The sequence below is a fragment of the Miniopterus natalensis genome, chromosome 1 (assembly GCF_054644295.1).
Source record: "Miniopterus natalensis isolate mMinNat1 chromosome 1, mMinNat1.hap1, whole genome shotgun sequence".
In the NCBI taxonomy this organism is placed as follows: domain Eukaryota; kingdom Metazoa; phylum Chordata; class Mammalia; order Chiroptera; family Miniopteridae; genus Miniopterus; species Miniopterus natalensis.
This window is the reverse complement of record NC_142081.1, coordinates 201,565,661-201,584,671: the sequence shown is the minus strand read 5'-3', so window position 1 is coordinate 201,584,671 and position 19,011 is coordinate 201,565,661. Positions and strand designations below refer to the sequence as shown.

Here is a 19,011-nt window from a genome sequence, read left to right as displayed (position 1 = left end):
GGGCACCTGTGAGAGGTGCAGTGAGGAGGGCGTGTGGGGTGGGCACAGGACTGCAGCCTGGAGCCTCGGCCCTGGTCTAGGAGGACAGGCCCAGCAGGTGTCAGGTGTGAGGCGTTCAGGCTGCTCTGGCACATCTGCCACACTGGTGGTGACGGTGGCCTTTGTACTTCCCAAGAGCAGCTCCTCACAGCCTGAGGACAGGAGTACGGCCAGGACAGGTCGGTTTCATCTCCAGATGCCATGGTCAGTGGGCACAGGGCCTCCTCTCCAGGCTGGCCTGGGCTGCCCTCAGCCGGGTGCTGCATCAGGCCCCTGTTCCTCCCTCAGTCTTTCCTTGCCTTTTATGCCCCTGCCGGTTGAGAGAGACCGCCCTCACTTGCACCTGGCCTATTTCCTGGCAGTGAGGCTTGGCTGTGGACTTTCAGCAGGAGACCTCTCACAGGTACTGTGTCCTGTGGGGTGTGACATCAGGAGGCACACCTGCCATCCTGGTCCACGTGGGTGTCGGCTGGTCACTCAGTGAGTAGTGTCTGTGGGCTCTTCCACCCCAGACCCCTCTCTGCCTTTGTGGCTGTTGGTGGGGGGGTGGGCACTTGGAGGCTGAACCCTTTGCTCAACAAAGTCTCGCCACTGGCAGCACCCACTGTGCCTACCGAGGACTCCTGAACATTGTCCTTTCACTCCCTCTCGTGGTGATGAGCTGCTTCCTTCCACAGCACCAGCCCACACTCTCCCTTGAGGGCGCATGTCCCTTATTTGTCTCTGTGTCTCGGTGTAGACTCCTGGCTCCTGGGTTGTTCTTTAGATTATAATCCGATTCGTCAGATGCTGAGCTGGTCCCAGATGAGAGTCACTGTGTGTCCTTGCGCTTGGTCTCCTGTGCCTCTGAGCCCGGTGGGTGCTCCAGGTTTTGCTCCCTTCCTGCCTGGCCCTGGTTGGCTGATGGCCAAGCACCCTGGCTCCTCCTAGTGGACAGTGGTGGAGGCACACAGGGCCGGGCTGCACAGGGGAGGTCACTCCCAGAGGGAGCTGGGACAATGGGCTGGGCAGGTGCATACACCTGTGTCTTTGTACCACCCGCCCACGACATGAGTCCCACTGACCATGGTCTCCAGAAGAGATGAAGACGCCGCTCTCTCTGAAGAAGACTGGTCTCTGCTCCCAGCCATGGAGGCACAGACCCGCTCCCCGCTGAGGCCACAGGCCCGTCCCTGCCAGCGTGACTGCGGAGTTGGTTTCTGGCTCCCTCCCCCTGGTGGTTCAGTTATTTGGTGCTGGGAGACCCCTGTTGCCTAGTACACTGCTGTGAGATGGGAATACTTGCACGTGGCTGAGTACACCCTCATCTCAGTGGCTGGTGGGTGAACACCTCTTGACAGGAGAGGAAGACACAGCGCAGCACGCAGCTGGGCTGACAAAGGGACAGCGGGATCTGGGATTGGGTGGCGCCACAGAACATGTGCGAGTTGGCACCCCCCTGTGCTCTGCCTGGCTTTCTCTTCTTTCAGTGGCCTTGCACAGTGAGCCGCACACACTGTGACCACTGTGGGAGGGCACGCTGGCTGGCTGGCCCTCTCTGCCCACATTTGCTGTGCAGCCAGCGGCCCTTGGTGATGTCCTTGGCCCTTTAGGCCTTTGGCTGACAGCTCAGTCCCTGTTTCTGGTCTCTGTGCAAGATTCTGCTAGGGATGCTATACTCAAGAGTGTTCAGTCAGTCAGGGTTCCTCGAGCCCTGCTCTGTGCGAAGTGTTTTGTGCCAGTTCCCACCTGCTGCTGCAGCAGATCACGTGAACCTAGTGGCTGTGCTAGAGGTCAGCATCCAGAAGGGGTCTCACGGCCAGGGTCAGGTGCTGACAGGCTGGCTCCTTCTGGGGGCTCTAGGGACAACCCAGTCCTTGTCTTCTCTGGCCTCTGGAGCACCCGCATCCCTGGCTCATGTCCCCACCTCAGGTCAGCAGTGCTGCACATCCCAGCCTCTTTCTGTGGCCCTCCCGCCTCCCCTGATAAGGACCCCGATCCACTGAGTGACCAAGGCCATCTCCCATCTCATGGACCTCTTGCCATGTGTGGTGACATGCAGGTTTGGGGTAGGACGTGGACAACTTCAGGCTCTTTTCCTGCTGGCTCAGGAGATGCAGTGACAGGCCCTGCCTCACAGAGCTTGTGTCTCAGCAGGAGAGACAGTTAAAGCTGCAGCCGCTCAGGGACAGGCACGCGGGGCAGCCCTCCCCCCAGGACACACCTGCCAGCACTGGGGTACACAGACATCTGTGTTGTGTGCTCCACTGGTGTCCCATAGGGTGAGTGACAGGGACAACAGTGCCCCCAGTCCTGGGCCAAGGGCTACTGCATCCCCAGTGGGGCAGGGTCCTGGGCTGCTTGGGTCCTGGTACTGAGGAGGGGGGGTCAGGAGCCCCTGCTGGTCAAATAAAAGAGTATCCTGGCTGCCTTCAGCGAGCTCTCTGTTGCCATGTTGAACAGTTGCAGTGAACATCTTTTGAGCTTGTTTGGTTATTATGACAGATTTCCAGGAATGGCACCACAGGCAGGCAGCCCTCTGACCACCTGCTTCCGATCTTTTCTAACATCAGTGACGCCTCCCGTGGCCTCATGTCAGCCACTCTGCTTCTCCATTTTGGGGGGGGGGGCGGTGGCTTGGCTGCCCTCACTAGAGGGGCCTCCCCTCCCCCGTGGTCAGTCATCCCGTCGGCTTTAGCAGGAGCAGGCGGCTTCAGAAGATCCCCCCTCAGCTTCCCTCCCCAGGCCTAGTGTAGCCCCCACCCTGCTGCGCAGGTCTGGGCTCCAGCCCACTGGCTCCCCTCACCTGTGCCACCCACCAACTAGCCTCCCTTAGTCCTGTGCAGGGAGGGAGGGGACAGTGCTGGGCACTGGAGGGGGTGCAGCAATATGTTTGCAGGGTGCTGGCTACAAGTCCCAGGCCAAGTGCTGCCCCTCAGGTGCTTGACGGGACAATCCCAGTCCCCCAGGAGACGAGCTGGATTGTCACCGTGCCCACAGATTAGAAGGTGGCCTGGCCCTGGCTCGGGTGTGGTGCCAGCCTCTGCCCTCTGCATGCTGAAGTCTCCTGGAGGGACAGCCTCTGACTTGGTTTACCTTGAACCTGAATCTTTGATGAAGCACACCAGGGCACTTCAGACATTAATTGATGTGCACTTTTCTCTTGCAGAAGCCAAAGATGTTGACCAGAAAGATTAAACTCTGGGACATAAACGCGCACATCACCTGCCGTCTGTGCAGCGGGTATCTCATCGACGCAACCACGGTGACCGAGTGTCTGCACACGTGTATGTGAGAATGTTCTAGAATGTGGCCTCTGACAGCCGTGTGTGTGTGTGCTGTCTGCACGTGTATGTCAGAGTATTCTAGAGTGTGGCCTCTGACAGCCGTGTGTGTGTGTGCTGTCTGCACGTGTATGTCAGAGTATTCTAGGGTGTGGCCTCTGACAGCCGCGTGTGTGCTGTCTGCCTGCACACATGTATGTGTGGAATGTTCTAGAACATGGCCTTTGACGGTTTCTAGCCATCTGCTCTTTGATACTTTGGTTTTTGTTTTTTTGTTTTACAGAAAACTTTTAGCTTAGGCACAAGGCATGACACAGAAGCAGGAATAAAAAAGATCTTGAAGATAAATCAGAGAAATTATTTCAAATTAAAAATACTGTGGGTAATTTCAGTGGAGAGATCATTTAAGAAAGCTAAGTCCGTGAAAATTTGGTATCTGCATATAATAGCCAACTGGTAACTGTCGTGACAGAGCATTATTTCCAGTGGCAGAAATGCTTGTTTCTATAAACTTACACACGGAGGGACCTGGTGGTCAATGCCTTCTGGGTTTTGATTTTTAGAAGGCACTTGGCTTGCGCTGAACTTGGATATTTTTAAGCACAGCCTCAACAGAAAAGGAGACGTCGTGGTTTACCTTGAAAGGAGTGGTCAAGGACATTGAGAAAAGCACTTTCTCTAGACAGGATCTTTAAACTACAACGAATCCCTGTAATACCTGTCATTTTTTTGGTTGATTTTAGAGTGAGGAAGAGAGAGAAACATCGATTGGCTGCCTCCTGTATCCACCCCAGCCGGGGACCAAGCCCTAACCTCTAGTATGGCGCTCCAGCCAGCCAGGCCCAGGCCCGGCCCTGTGATTCTTTGATCCTGTGTTTTTCACTTTAGAAAATAAAATATTTCCCAATTTTAATAGAATTTTTAAGTACAAGTTAATTGTATTTTTAGATAATGCGGGGGGGGTGCATCATTTATGTTATTTTCACTGAATTTTTGGTGCACAAAGAAAATCCTGTGATCTGCCAGGCATCCCACAGCCCTCTTGACTGGTAGCCCCCGAGGTGAGACCCTCACTTGTCTCCTCCTCCAGTTCCTGAGCCCCAGCCTGCAAGGGAGGCAGCGGTGTGTGCAACCCACAGTCAACACCACGGGGCCTGGGCAGGCTCTCACAGCACCTGGAGGCACCAGCCTGATGGCGCCTGGCCAGGCAGGCTCCTGACGCACATGTTTCTGTCCTCAGTCTGCCGGAGCTGCCTGGTCAGGTACCTGGAGGAGAATAACACCTGCCCCACCTGCAGGATCGTCATCCACCAGAGCCACCCTCTGCAGTACATTGGGTAAGCCGCCCTGCCTGGGGGCCGCCCTGCCTCTGGCCGCACAGAGCTCACAGGGGATCTGAGCACTGCAGGCCTCCCTGCAACCCCAGGAGTGCCCTTGGTCACCAAGAGGGTCCTGTCTGTTGCTATTGGAAGTGTCCGTGAGTGGCTAGGATACAAGGAGACAGTGCATTAACTCAGGTCCTGTGAAGCTCTGCTGCGTGGAAAGCCTGTGAGAATTAGGAGTGACCTCTCTGGCTAACCCACCTGTCCTCTCTCTGCAGTCATGACAGGACCATGCAGGACATTGTTTACAAGCTGGTTCCCGGCCTGCAGGAAGGTAAGTGTCAGGGCGTCCTCTCGTGGCCTCTGAGCGCCTCTCTGCATGGCGGGCTGTTGGGACAAGAGGCCCCGTGGCCTGGCAGAACCGCCATGTCTGTCCCTGCCCTGAACTCCCTGGCATCTCACGGTTGGTCCCGTCCATCGTCTCTCCCTCGTCTGTGCCTTCATCCGGGAAGCCCTGGTGTGGGCATCACGCAGCCAGCGCTGTCTGGGCCATGGGGGCACAGCAGGCACGGGTGCCAATAAGTGTTACTGTACTTAAAGTCAAATCCCGTTGAGAATTAAAGAGAAATGTGTACTACACATCCTGAAAGTGGAAATGGCCATTCTTTTAAAAGCTCTGTGCAGTTGTGACGCTGAGACGGTCGCTGTCCTTGCTGGGGGAGGAGGGTCCGAGCTCTGTTCCATGTGGGTGGTGGGCTGGCAGGTGCTGGCTGGTGATGAAACAAGGGTGCTCTCTCCAAGACGAGGCTTGTTAAGAATCTGTGTTTTTCATCGTTAAATTTCAGGAGAGGGTTATAACTTAAAATACAGCTACTGCGTTAGATCGGTGATATCTGGCCTTTAATACGTAACTCGGGATAATACTGTTACAGTCCTTCCCAGTCACAGAATTCATCCAGAAAGGAACTGAACTTTCCCGAGTGAATGCAGATAGAAGCAGTCATCTTTTTATAAGTGTTTAGTCCAGGTAACCAGCAAACAGTCATCAGAATAAAACACCGACACCTTAAGAAGTCGCTATAGAGTATTTTACACATACAACAGTAGGCAGATAGTCACAGCAAGAACACGTATCTGCCCGGAGCTGGGGACCACTCGTAGGCTCTAGGAACCACAGTTCTAGTTTAGTTCCTTTCATAGCAGCTTCCAAACTTTCATCATCATCTGTGTTCTTCATGTGATATTTGTGAACAGAGCATTAATATAACTCATTGCTTACTTAAGATTAAAAGTTATTATTAATTTTTAATAGCGGAAATGAGAAAACAGAGGGAATTCTACCACAAATTGGGCATGGAGGTGCCTGGAGACATCAAGGGGGAGACTGGTTCTGCAAAACAGCACTCGGATCCCCATCGGAATGGTGAGGAGCGATGGGTTTGCTGTCAGGCCTGTACCTAAAGAGCTTCCTGTCTGTCCCCTGACCACTGTCCCCGTCCCCTGTCCCTCTCCCCTGTCCCGTGTTCCCCGTCCCCTACGCCCTGTGCTCTCCCCACCGCACCCCTCCCCCCAGCATTTTGTATTGTGGTGTGATAACCTTTGTGAATGTCTGAGATGGTGGTTGTCCTCGCGGGGTTGGGGACACGAGAGATGGCAGAGTAACATTTGGCTTTCATGTACAGTGAATGGTATTTTACATCTCTACATAGCATAACAAATTATTAAAATTTTTGATGCCATGACATTTTTCTGCAGACCATATAAATTCCCAAGGAACTTGAGGCCTTCTGTGCATTTTTTACCAGCTGAGGAGAAAGGGTGGCCCTGCTGTCACCTGCCGCCACCTCTGCTGGCATCACTGGGCCCTGGGAGGGGGTTGGGACACTGCTGGGGAACCCAGGAGTCTGCCCCAGCCTGTCAGCCGCGGTGCATCTTCATTCTAAGAGTGGTGTTGAGCAGTCCCACTGTGGGCGCCATGTGGACTGGATGTGGAGGTGATGAGTGTTGAGTAGTGTTGGGGTGGCTGGAGCCGCCATGTGGCCCCTTCCACCATTGGGTCACCACCTTCTGTGCCCCTCCCCCAAAGGCTGCATGCAGACCCCGCTTCTGGGCCCTGACTCATCTGACAGACACTGCCCACCGCTCTGACCTGCGCTTTTGGTGCAAATCTTATTACACTGGTTTCTATAGCATTTCAAGTAACTGTAGAGTTAAAAGTGACAGTTTAACACTTCGGGTTTAATAATACAGTATTTCTCTTTTTGCTAAAAGGTGAAACCAAAGCAGACGAGAGCTCCAACAAGGAGACAGCAGAGGAAAAGCAGGAGGAGGACAGTGACTACCACCGGAGCGACGAGCAGGTCCGTGCCCTGTGCTTCCTAAGTCCACAGAGAGACGCTGCAGCTGCCGTGGACGCTTTCTCAGTTAAAAAAGAGGAAGGTGCCCTGGCCAGCGTGGCTCAGCAGTTAGAGCTTCGACCTGCACACCGAAGGGTTGAGGGCTCCACTCCCCGTCAGGGGTGTATACCTTGGTCACAGGTTCGATCCCCGGCCCCAGGGGGTGGGGCAGTGTGTTAGGGGAGGCTGATCTCCTCAGGAAATGTCCAGAAGGTCCTGAACCTTTGCCCGTCTGTCCGCTGCAGGTTTCCTTTCTCTTCTCTTTTGGATTCTTTTGCTTCCTGAGTTTGAGGACTTATATCTCCCCTCGTCCTAGGGAGACGCTTAGGCTCCATCCGGGGAACTCTGCCTGTCCCGCCTGCTCTCCGTTTTCCTCAGCCTCGTCTTCCATGCTTGTTGGACCCTCTGGCCTCTTCCCGTCATTTCAGTGTCTTAGTAGCTGCCTCGAGTCAGTCTGTCAGAGAGTGACCTGCCTTTAGCTGAGGTCAACCCCTGGTTTAGCATCCACTGAGCTTTCATTAAGTAAATACTTTTTTTTACTTTAGACGTTGCACTGGGTACTCTTTCATATTCCTTGCTCTCTGTTCCTAGTGTGTTACAATCTTTAATCCATTCTGTCCTGTCCCTAGTAGTTTTAGACGTACACAGACTTCAGTTAGTTCACTGTTAATTCTTTCATCTGAATTTGGGGGTGTGATTGGTCCACTTTTTGTGGCAGCTTCGGGAGAGTTTTGTGGTCATGAGCTAGTGTCTCAGGCGGGGCTTTCTCAGCACTTTGCGTGGCCCAGGCGCCCCTTCTCAGAGGACTCCCAGGACCCTGAACCACTCCCTTAGTCTCTTATCCTGTGGTTCCTTGTCGCCCACTATGTGCTCTGACCCCTCCGCCCTGCTGGTGATCCAGAAGGAAACCTGAACCACAGATGACCCAAAGCTCTCTTCTCTCCTTTTGTGGCCAACATGACACCCCTCCCTACACGACAGTTCTGTACTGCGCCTGCGGAGCTGTGGGCCTGTCCTCGTGCCGGGGGCCTGTCCTGCCTGCACAGCCCATGGGTGGATGCCCGTGCAGAAGTCTTTAGAACAGGGCTCTGGCCTTTGTGTTAAACTCGGAGACCAGCATGGAGCCTGCAGTGAACAAACTGTTCTTAGGTTCGCTTTAAAGTACTGCTGAGGAGACAGAATTGAGTGTTAGATCACTGTGTGTAAAATGGTCTTTAAGCTCCCTTTCCTACAGGGGTAGGAGGATGTTGAGGTCTTAGATTTAGGGGTTTGTGGAGCCTAGCTGTGTCCTCCCTCCCGCAGGTGAGCATCTGCCTGGAGTGCAACAGCAGCAAGCTGCGGGGCCTGAAGCGCAAGTGGATTCGCTGCTCCGCCCAGGCCACTGTCCTGCACCTGAAGAAGTTCATTGCCAAGAAGCTGAACCTCTCGTCTTTCAACGAGGTAGCCCCACTAGTGGGACCGTAACAAGTCGTTTCGTACTTGTGAAAGGGGTGCTTCTGAGTTGGGGGATTGTTTTTTCTTTACTTTTTTTCCAACTTTCTCTGGAGAGTCTAAATAAGAAAAAAATCTCAATTTGTTTTGCCTGCCCCCAGATAGGATAACAGGAAATAGTGAGGATGGTGTGTGGCGTAGGACCAGGAACGGGGGATCCACCTTGAATAGAAGAGAATGCAGAGGGAGGGAGAGTGATGAGACAGATTGTTAACATGGTTACAGATTTGATTTCAACAATGACTGAAGGGGGATGACTGGATAGGTAGGTAGATAAAATACTTCCCCGTTGTGATAAATGCTGAGAACGAAATAAAGCCTAGTGACTCAGCAGTGCTCAGTGGGGCTGGTGGTGGAGGGTCGGGGAGCCCGCTAGCTAGGGAGTCACTGGGGAGCCCTCCTAGATGTAAATTGTTGGCAGGAGCCAGCTGTGCATGAGTAGTGTAAGGAGAGGACATTGAGGGCCTTAGGCATGGGACACATGGCTTGAGCTGTAGTTTGGGGTACAGAAGTGGAAGCCAGAGAGGCCAGTTGGGGGGTGTCTGTGGCAGGAGCATCAGGGGAGATGTGCCATGGTGGTAAGAAGTCAGCGGACTGAAGGTGTGTTTTAGAGAGAACAGTGGGTTTAACAGTGGCCCCAACCAACCTATGGACACATCCTAACCCCAGAACCTGTAAATGTAACCTTTTTTGAGGAAAGGATCTTTTCTGATGTAATTAAGGGTCTTGAGGTGAAATAATCCTGGATTTTCTGATGGACCCTAAATCCAATTACAAATATCCTTACAAGAGTAAAGCAGGAAGAAATCTGAGGAACACAGAGGATATGTGAGGACAGAGACGGAGGCTGGAGTGATGCAGCCACAAGCCGGGGGCTCCGGGAGCCACCAGAGCTGGAAGGGGCAGAAAGGACCCCTGCCCTCCAGAGCCTCCAGAGTAAGCTCTGCCTGCTGGCACCTTGGTTTTGGACTCCTGGTCTCCACATCAGTGAGAGAGTAAATTTCAGTTGTTTAAGCCACCAGGCTTGCTGTACTTTGTCAGGTGCCACAGGAAACCAAAATAGACTTTGTGCCAGGAAGTAGATTTGCTGCTTAACAAATACCAGAAACTGTGGGTGTGGCTTTGGAGTTGGAGAAGAAGTAGAGGAGAAAAGAATTTTGAGAAACACAATTTTAAAAGCCTACATCCCTTTGAGGGGGACTGTTGGTCAGAATATGGTCCTTAAAGTTGAATCTGGTGATGGCCCAGAAGGAAGTGAGGAGCCCTGGAGAGAGCTTCTTAGACGGTACGCATCCTACGGGCAGAATGTTGGTGGAAACAGGAATATTGCAGACACTTCTGTGAACGCTCAGAAGGAAAAGAGTGTGGCCCTGGAAACAGGGAGAGATGTGGCCCTGTTTCACAGTGGCAGAAACGTGGCTGGACTGTGTTCTACAGTGTCTGGAAGACAGAACTTGGCAGTGATGACCTTGGATAATTAGCTGAGGAGATTTCCAAGCAGAGAGTTGAAAGTGTGGTCTAGTTCCTTCTACTTAAAATATGAGAGGAGAGAAATGAATCCAGAAAGGAACTACTAAGCAAAAACAAACTAGCACTTGATAATCTTGGAAATCCACAGCCTATCCAGATGGCAAAACAAGGGTGGTATTAGGAATGCCACTGTCAGGAAAGTGCTCTGGAGAGAAGGCCAAGGGTGTGGCTGAACAGCCTTTTGCTGAAGAAGTTAGTTATGTGACTCAGTAGCTCAGCCATCTGGGAGTGGAGAGGAGTCATCCAGGAGAGATCTGTGCAGCATCTTTCTATCTGATGGCCTGGGTCCGTGACATACATGGGAGACCCACAGAGCTTATGAGGATATTGTATCAGCAGAAATACCACCAACTCAGACTAAGGGGAACAGAGACAGAAAGAAATGAAAGAAGTCTCACATTTCCAAATTCTACGTGCAGAATATAAGCGGATAGAGCTCTTCAGTGCAAACATGAGCTGCCCTTCAAGAAAGAGGAGGAGGGCTCCAAGGGTAGAGCTTTGGGCCCAGAGGGCCGAACCTCAGCCCACAGGAGTGTGCTGTCTTGCAGCCTCACGGAGTTTCCCTGCTGGTTTTCAGACTTGCTCGAGACCAGCCACCCTCTGTACTTTCTAATACATCTCCCCTTTGGGATAGGAATATCTGTCCTTTGCCCATTCCACCCTTGCATTCAGGGAGCAGATGACATATCTCTAGGCTCACAGGTCCACAGCTGGGAAGGAGCTCTGCCCAGGAGGGATCATAGCAGACTCTCACCACGCCAGGTCGATAGGATTCAGAAGATAATATCTGGGATGTAGAGCAGCAGGTCACCTCCAGTGGCAGCTGGCCCAGCTGCTTCCTCAATGCTAATATCTGGATGGGACTTTGGAGTTGATGCTGGAATCCAGTGAAACTCTTGGGGATGTTGTGGTGGGGTGAATATATTTTGCATGTGGATGGATGTGGGTTTGGGGGGCCAGAAGGCTGGCTGCACTAGGTTGAATGGTGACCCCACTGACAGATATGTCCATCTCCTGACCCCAGAACATGGAATCATGACTGTGTGTGACACTGGATGTGTGTTAGGAATCTGTAAATGAAGTGATCATCCTGAATCATCCAGGGGGTGCCCTCAGTCCAGTGGCGGGTCTCATAAGAGAAGGGCAGACTCCAATTGTCTCAATAGGTGTTAAAAGGTAGGTGTTATACAAAGTGCCTTCTCTGGCCACAGCAATCGGAGTTAGAAATCAGTAATGAAAGGGAGACTGCGAAGTCCACAAAATTGTGGAAATGAAACAACACATTTTTAAACAACTAGCGGATCAAGCAAGAAATTAGAAATTAAGAGAATCGGAAATGAGAACACAACATACCAAGACGTGTGGGATGCAGTGAAAATGGTGCTAAGGGGATTCATACCTGTAAACAGTTAAATTTAAAACAAGAAAGCCCTCAAATCAACAACCTAAACTTAACAACTGAAGGAACTAGAAGAGGAACAAGCTAAACCCAAAGCCAGCAGAAGGCTTCGAAGACATGGCAGAGATAAACAAATAGAGATAGAAGTTGACTCAGTTCTAACTAGAATGGACTAAAAAAAAGAAAAGTTACTAAAATCAGAAATCAAAATGGGGACATTCCTCCTGATCCTAGAGAAATGAAAAGGGTTTTAAGAGAATACTGTGACCGTCTGTACAGCAGCAAAGTGGATGAGCCAGATGAATGCACAAACTCCTAGGAACACAGAACTTAACCAAGACCGAACCCCGAGCAAACAGAAAACCTGAGTAGTCCTGTAACTAGTTCAGGTGTCGGATCCTTAATCAGAAATCTCCCAATGAGGAAGACCCTGGTCCTGATGGCTTCACTGGTAAATTCTGCTGAACTTGTAAGAGGAGCCAATACTTACCCTTCTTAAACTGCTCCAGAAGATTGAAGAGAAGGAACACCTCCCGACTCCTGTGAGGCCAGTAGTACCCCAATACCAAAGCCAGACACAGACACTACAAGAAAAGACAGCTGCAGAGCAGTGTCCCTCGTGAACACTGAGGCGAAACTCAGCAAAACGCTAGCAGACAGGGTTCATCAGCATGTTAAAAGGGTTGTACACCAGGACCACGTGGGACTTGTTCCTGAATGCAAGGGGGTTCAACACGACAGTAAGTGTAGTTTGTCACATCTGTGGGATGAAGGGAGGAGAACAGGGTCATCCCAATTGGTGCAGAAAAGGTAGTCGACAGAACTCAGCAGCCTTTGCGATAACACCCAGCTGGGAGGAGAAGCCATGTATGAAAAGCCCACAAGCATCGTGCTGAGTGCTGGAGACCGAACGCCTTTTTCCTAAGATCAGGAACAAATGAGGAGTCCACACGTACCCTCTCTCAGCACAGCCCTGGAAGCCCTGCCCAGCACAGTGAGGGAGAAACACCCCATTCAGGCGGAGAGGAAGGGTTAAAAATATCTGTCTGCAGATGACAGGGCCATCTATCTAGAAAACCCTGAACGTTCCTCACAAAAATACCTGTTAGAACTAACACGTGAGCTCAGCAGGTCAGCAGAATACAGATCAGAAAACCCAGCCTGAGAAGGAGCTGACAAAGCTTCACTTAGAGCAGCGTCAGAGGGAACGCTCAGGAGCTAACCAAGGAGGCGGGTGATGGCAGTGGAGCTACGAAAGCTGCCGAAAGACACTGAAGACACAAGTAAATGGGAACTTTTCCCTAATTCAAGTGTCAGTAGACGTCATGTTGTTACGATGCAAGTTCTGCCCGAACCGAACTAGACTCAGCACAGTCCCTACCCAAACCCCACTGTCTTTTCTGCAGAAATGAAAAAACACATTTTAAATCTCAAGGGACCCAGAGAGCCAAAACAATCGTGAAGAAGAACAAATCTGTCCCTGGCCAGGTGGCTCAGTGGGTTAGAGCATTGTCTGTGCACCAAAAGGTGGTATCAGTACCCAGTCAGGGCACAGACCTGGGTTGTGGGTTCGATCCCCAGTCGGGGTGTGTACAGGAGACAGCCAATTGATGTTTCTCACGTCGATGTTTCTTTCCCTTCCTCTCTCTCTAAAAAATGATAAAATCATATCCTCTGGTGAGGGTTAAAAAAACCAAACCTGGAGCACTCACACATCCTGATTTCAAAACTAACCACAAAGCACAGTAACCAAAACATGTAGACCAGGGAATAGAACCTTAGAGATGCCGGGCTGCGTGAAGGAAGCCAGACACAGACAGTGCTGCCTGAGCTCCCTTGATGAGGTCCTTGATTGTGAAAGTCCCGGAGGCAGAAAGTAGGTGGCGGATGCCAGGGGCTTGACGGGAGTGAGTGTTCAATGGAGAGAGTTCTAGTTTGTCCACCATAAGCAAAACTCAGCTAGGTGTCCTGTCTCCAAAAACGATTAACTCGGGAAAGGAGAGCCTTGCCCTCCAGCCCCTGCCGGTGGTGAGCACTGCACTCATCGTACACGGAGCAGCGGGAAGCCCCTCTGTCCGGAACGTGTTTCCCGCCATCAGCTGTGAGGGGGAAGCAGCAGGACCCAGGCACTCAGCGTCCTGGAGTCATCTCAGAGGGCGAGAACTCATGAGCCCAGAGGGTGTGGGCCTGTGATGTGAAAGGACCGACGGCAGTGCCTTTGGCCAAGGTGCTTGGGGGTCTCTGTAAATTTTGCCAGGTAAATCTTTGTTTGATATTTTCCCTTATTCTCACCTGAGGATATTTTTCCCATTGATTTTTTTAGAGAGAGTGGAAGGGAAGAAGGTGGGGAGAGGGAGCGAGAGGAACATCAGTGTGAGAGAGACATTGTTCGGCTGCCTCCTGCACGCCCCTGCCTGGGATTGAGCCTTAACTTGGGTATGTGCCCTGACCCAGAATCCAACTGGCAACACTTCGGTGCGCAGGATGATGCCCAGTCAACTGAGACACACTGGCCAGGTCACACAGGTCACTCTCATTCTGTTTCTACTGAACCGAGGAGCCACTCAGCTCCCCAGCTTCCCAAAGTCATGAGCTCCTCCAAGGCTTGTCACCGTCAGTGTGAAGGTTGGCAGTCGTGCCCTAGGTCACAGTGCAGCCCAAGGAGAGCCTACGATTGAGCCCCTGGGTGATAGCCCAAGTAAAAGTGCTGCCAGACTTCCAGAGGGGTTACCATAGCCCCCCCAGCATGGTACTCACCTCTCTCTTTTTTTAAATACGAACCACTGTAAACCAAGAAATCTGCCCGGCCCAAGGCGTCGCCAGATCAAGAGCTCCTGTCCATGACACACAGTTGTGAGCTGCTGAGGGGCTGTTCTGGCAGCCTCAGTCCTCGGCTCTCCCCTTGGGGAGAGATTCCAGCAGGACCCGTCTGGAGGCTCATCCTCATTGACCAGTGGGAAGGGGAGCTGAGGGGAACGGGTGGGCACCTCTCTAAGGGCCTGAATCGGGGTCGGAGCCAGGAGCCGGGGGATCGATTTGAACCCCCTCTTGTGGAGCTGCCTGCCAGGGGCTGAACTCCGGAGTGTGGCTCTGGTGCGGTAAGGACACCATCGGTCCCAGGCTGGAGAAGGGTTTCTGCAGCTGACTGAGGGAGGGCGGGGAAAGCCCTGAGCATCTCGGGCCCTCTCTGGGGACGGGACCTTGGGAAGCTGGTAAGATGCCGAGGCCCTGAAGTGCTTATCTCAGCGACAGTGTCCTTTCCAGTCCTGGCTCTTTATATAACAGCCCCAGCAAAGAGCCTCCATTTGCTGGAACTGAAAATTGAAAACCTCAGGAGTCTCACTTCTCGGTGGTTCACTGAGGCTGCAAGCCCTTGGATTTGCCAAGTTAACCAAGCCTTGGAACAGTCTGGTTCCAGACAAAATTGGACCAGCGGCCAGCACCATTGCCATGGAAACAACTTGGTTCGGACAGACTGGCGGAAAGCCAGTGCAGCCCCACACAGCAGCCTGCTCCCCACCAGAGCCAGCCAGGTGCCACCCAAGCTCCTGAACAAATGGCCTTTTAACAACAACAACAACAAAAACGCCTCTCAACGGTTCCCAGATAAAGCGGGGAGCTTCAGAGCACAGAAGCAGACACTCGGTTCCCAGAGACTGCCGGCTCTGACAAGGCGGCAGACGGGGCCCTGCAGCTCCAGGCGCCACCCCGTTGTCCCCAGCCCACGTCAGCGGTTCTCTGCATGCCGACGAGCCCCCAAGTCAACCACCGACAAGTCCACCAGGCTCCCTCACCAAAAGGATTCATCCAGGGGAAAGGAAGGGCTGTGGTGGGTGGGTGCCCACACCTGAGCCCACCGGGGGGCCGTACAGCAGCAGCCACTGCAGGCAGCTGCCCCTCAGGTGTGGGCACCCACCCACCACAGCCCTTCCTGGAGGTGGCAGGTGGCGAGACCGCTTCCCTCACATGCTGCCTTCTGTCTGGGTGAAGGTCTGTCATACATTTTAACAAGTTTTACAGAATAGAAGAGTTGATGGAGAATGCTGGGGATGGCTGTGCAGCATGACTGACCGTCCTCAGTGCTGCTGAGCTGTCCCCATAACAGGTTACAATGATTTCCATCTGTATTGTACCACAACTAAAAATATACAGTAAATAGCGGAGCATGGCGGAAGGGGGACACGGAGCCTTTTTACAAACTGAGGGCAAGACCCTCCATCGGCAAAAGTATTGCCTCTCCTCTGTTGCGCTGGACCCACAAGCAGTAGCTCCGAGGCCTGTCTGCCGTCCTGGGCGCCATCTCCCTGGGTGGCTGGCCGCTCTCAGATTCGGCCCCTCTTCAGACCCTTGCCCTCGGGAGATGTTTAAAAGACCATCTGCATGACATCATGTCACGTCAGAGAGAGGCGGACTGAATGAGCTTCATCCTGCACCTCCCGGAACGGACCGAATCCAGACGCTAACAGCCCCACATGCTGGCGGGATGTGGAGCAGCGGGAACTTTACTCAGTGCTGGTGGGGTGTGAGGTGGCGCAATTTGAGGGTTTCTTACAAAACTAAACACACTCTCACCATACAATCTAGCAGTCGGGCTCCTTGGTAAATGCCCAAGTGAGTTAAAAACTTAGGTCCACACAAAAACCTGCTCATGGATTTTTGTAGCAGTTTTATTCATAATTGTCAGCACCTAGAGGCAACCAAGGTGCCCCCAGTAGGTGATGGGTAAACTCACTGTGGTCCATCCAGACGGTGGAGCACCATTCAGCTGTCGAGCTGTGAAAAGACACGCATGTGACTCAGTGACAGAAGCCGCTCTGAGAAAGCCGCACACTGTGATTCCAGCCGTGACGTCCCGGAAAAGGCAAAACTACGGAGACTGGAAATATTGGTGGTTGCAGTGACGTCCCGGAAAAGGCAAAACTACGGAGACTGGAAATATTGGTGGTTGCAGGGGTCCAAGGGGGGAGGCGTGAATGGGCAGAGCACAGAGAGTTTGGGGCAGGGACGCACCTCCGAGGGACGCTGGTGGTGCTCTGTGCAAACCCATGGAGTGCACAGCGCCAGGGGCGACCCTGCCGAGCACTGTGGGCTTGGTAAGTGTCAGACAGTGTGGGCTCAGTGGCTGCAACAAGTGTCTCAGGGTGTTGGTAGTGGGGGAACTGGCGGGGGCGATGGGTTCATGGGAAATATCTGAACCTTCTGCTCAATTTTTCTGTGAACCTAAAACTGCTCTAAAAATAATCTTTTTTTAAAAAAAGGAAAAGGGTTGGGAGCCCATTACTTTTTCCCACTGAGGTGAGAGGGACAAACTTGGCTAACGGGTGGACCGAGGCTGGGGGACAGGGTGCTGGGGGTGAGGGCAGCCTGGGGGCTGTCGCCGTGGTGTGGACCGAGCCACTGCTCTGACATGGGGGCTTCCTCCACCTGCGCAGCCAGAGCGAGGCACCTGGCCTGTCGGCGCTGGTGCAGGTGCAGGTGAGGCCGCTGGCTGAGAGCCCAGCCCTCGGCCCCACTGACCAGAGCTTCCTCTCCCGCCAGCTGGACATTTTATGCAACGAGGAAATCCTGGGCAAGGACCACACGCTCAAGTTTGTGGTTGTCACGAGGTGGAGATTCAAGGTGAGACGCGTCTCTGTAAGGGTGTGTTTTATTTTCAGAATCTGCTGCGATGAGGCCCTTCTGGCAGGTTTCCTTTGTCCTCAGCTAAGGGTGTGTCCATTGGTTCCCTTAGAGAGAGGAGGGAAACCTCGATGTAAGAGGACCAGTGACCTGTTGCCCCCCCACACGCGCCCCAGCGGGACGGAGCCCACCACCTCTTGGTGCAGGGGGGACACGCCAACCACCTGGGCCACCGTCAGGGCTCCCCATTTCTGTCTAGGTTTAGGAATCAGGATTCAGGCACAGGGTCGCTGTGAAACACAGTGAGTTTGAAATCAGCCCCAGAGCTGCCTCCCACTGTCCCCTCCTGGTGGCAGTGACACCGTGGCCAGGGACCCTGAGCTGGGGCAGGCGCGTCTGCTGCCTGGGGCAGCCTCCAGCTTCGAGTGTCCTGTGTGGAGGTGGGTGCGATGCGTGGGGGGGACCACGGGCTCCGAGGTCTGAGGCAGGTGCAGGAGCCGCCCGCCCTCCTGACTGGCGCCCAGCACCCAGCGCAACATCGCTCTGTCTCGCTGAACCATCCGTGTGGCCGTCCTCCCGCGGCCTGTCTTACAGAAGGCGCCGCTCCTGCTGCACTACAGACCCAAGATGGACCTGCTGTGACGCCACCCACGCGCCCGGGGCGTGAGCAAGCGCAGGACCTCGGTGCCGGTGGGTGGGCCCCGGCGCCCTGGGACCAGACTTCTGAATAGAGGATATTTATCACTTTTGTACGAGAGAGTCACGCTCAGCCAGACACTACCAGCAGCGCGGTGACCAGGCAGCGACACTTCACAGGCTCGCGTCCCTCTGCCTCACAGTCCTGAGAACACGCGGCGCGTCCCTCCACAGCCTCGCCTGCTCTCCAGGTCTTCAGAATCTCAGTCGTTTCAGTTTAGTTTATGAATTAGGCCTCATGGTAAGCCTCAGAAATACGTGTACGTTCACGGAATCCTTACTAAGTTATGGAAAAACACCCTTTCATGGTGAATGACGATGACATTGCCTTTAGCTTCCTGAAGACTCAGAAGATCTATAAAAATTTAATTTAAAAGCAAACCAAGCGAGGTTGCCATTCATAGTATGTGTTAACATGGTGTTTGAGGTCCCGCTGTGAAACCTGAGGAAGCCACGGCTCCCTCCCCGTGCTTGGGTGCAAACGCACACTTGGGCCTGACGCGGGCCTGCAGGACAGTCCTGTTAAAAGTCACTTTTGTGAAATAGGGCACCGTTGTTCAGGGCCACCGCTTCATCTAGCTACTACTCCCCTCTTTCACTTTGCTGAGAGGGAGCTGGTGGCCTGCGGGGAGTTGCAGACACCACATCTGTCCACCCATTAAGGGTGTTGCACCCGGTGTTCATGGGGAGGTTCTCACGAGCGTCGGGACAGGCTGCAGGCACCCGGGACAGTGACCCTGGCCCAAGGTGGCTCCTTCAGTTACTCCGGGACCTGGCACCAGCCACAGGCAACACTCACTTTCTAGCCCTTTCTCCTCCCAAATGTTAGTATTTTTGTGAAATTAGAGAGTAAACATTTTGCCAGCACACAAACATGTTTCCTTTAAAATAGTCCCCTTGGACCGTGTGACAACGAGATCCAGGAAAAAGACGCATTTCCCGAGGTTACCGTGTTGTCCTGGAGCTGGGGTCACCGGTCACGCTCGCATTCCCCACTGCCTCCTTGGTGACCTTTGCACTCCTCCCTGCACCATCACCTGTCCGTCAGGCCCGAGGGGTCCTGGGGCCATAGGACTGGGTTTTCCGTGAAGTGTTTCACTGCAGGGATGAGAACTTTTTCTCCAGTTGGCTCCAGAAGTTCGGGCCGGGCTCATGGACCTGCTCCTGTTCCATGTATGGAAATGTCAGAAGCAGCTACTAATGAGCCATAATTGCAGAGAAAAACATTCTAGTTAATTCTGTCCAAGTGATTTTAA

The 19,011-nt window shown here is 53.1% G+C and overlaps 1 protein-coding gene across 2 annotated transcripts; it reads left to right on the top strand.

The window, feature by feature from the left end:
* The first annotated feature begins 25 nt into the window (after positions 1-25).
* Positions 26-18,136, top strand: PCGF3 (polycomb group ring finger 3). Of its 2 annotated transcripts, none has more exons than XM_016195856.2 (8): positions 26-3,305; positions 4,543-4,639; positions 4,903-4,958; positions 5,937-6,047; positions 6,896-6,984; positions 8,323-8,460; positions 16,961-17,059; positions 17,654-18,136. In XM_016195856.2, the coding sequence occupies exons 1-8, from the start codon at positions 3,167-3,169 to the stop codon at positions 17,699-17,701; spliced, it is 777 nt and encodes a 258-aa protein (XP_016051342.1). In that variant the 5' UTR covers positions 26-3,166; the 3' UTR covers positions 17,702-18,136. The 2 variants fall into 2 exon arrangements, with proteins under 2 accessions (XP_016051342.1, XP_016051343.1); XM_016195857.2 differs by having other exon boundaries at positions 29-3,305; positions 16,979-17,059.
* Positions 18,137-19,011: the final 875 nt, after the last annotated feature.

What these genes read in the sequence shown, in the direction of transcription:
- PCGF3 (XM_016195856.2), top strand. Translation starts at nt 3,167, where the DNA reads ATGTGCACTTTTCTCTTGCAGAAGCCAAAGATGTTGACCAGAAAGATT. An exon ending in CTCGGATCCCCATCGGAATG is followed by an intron (nt 6,048 to 6,895) that starts GTGAGGAGCGAT and finishes TTTTGCTAAAAG; the next exon opens with GTGAAACCAAAGCAGACGAG. An exon ending in TCACGAGGTGGAGATTCAAG is followed by an intron (nt 17,060 to 17,653) that starts GTGAGACGCGTC and finishes CCTGTCTTACAG; the next exon opens with AAGGCGCCGCTCCTGCTGCA.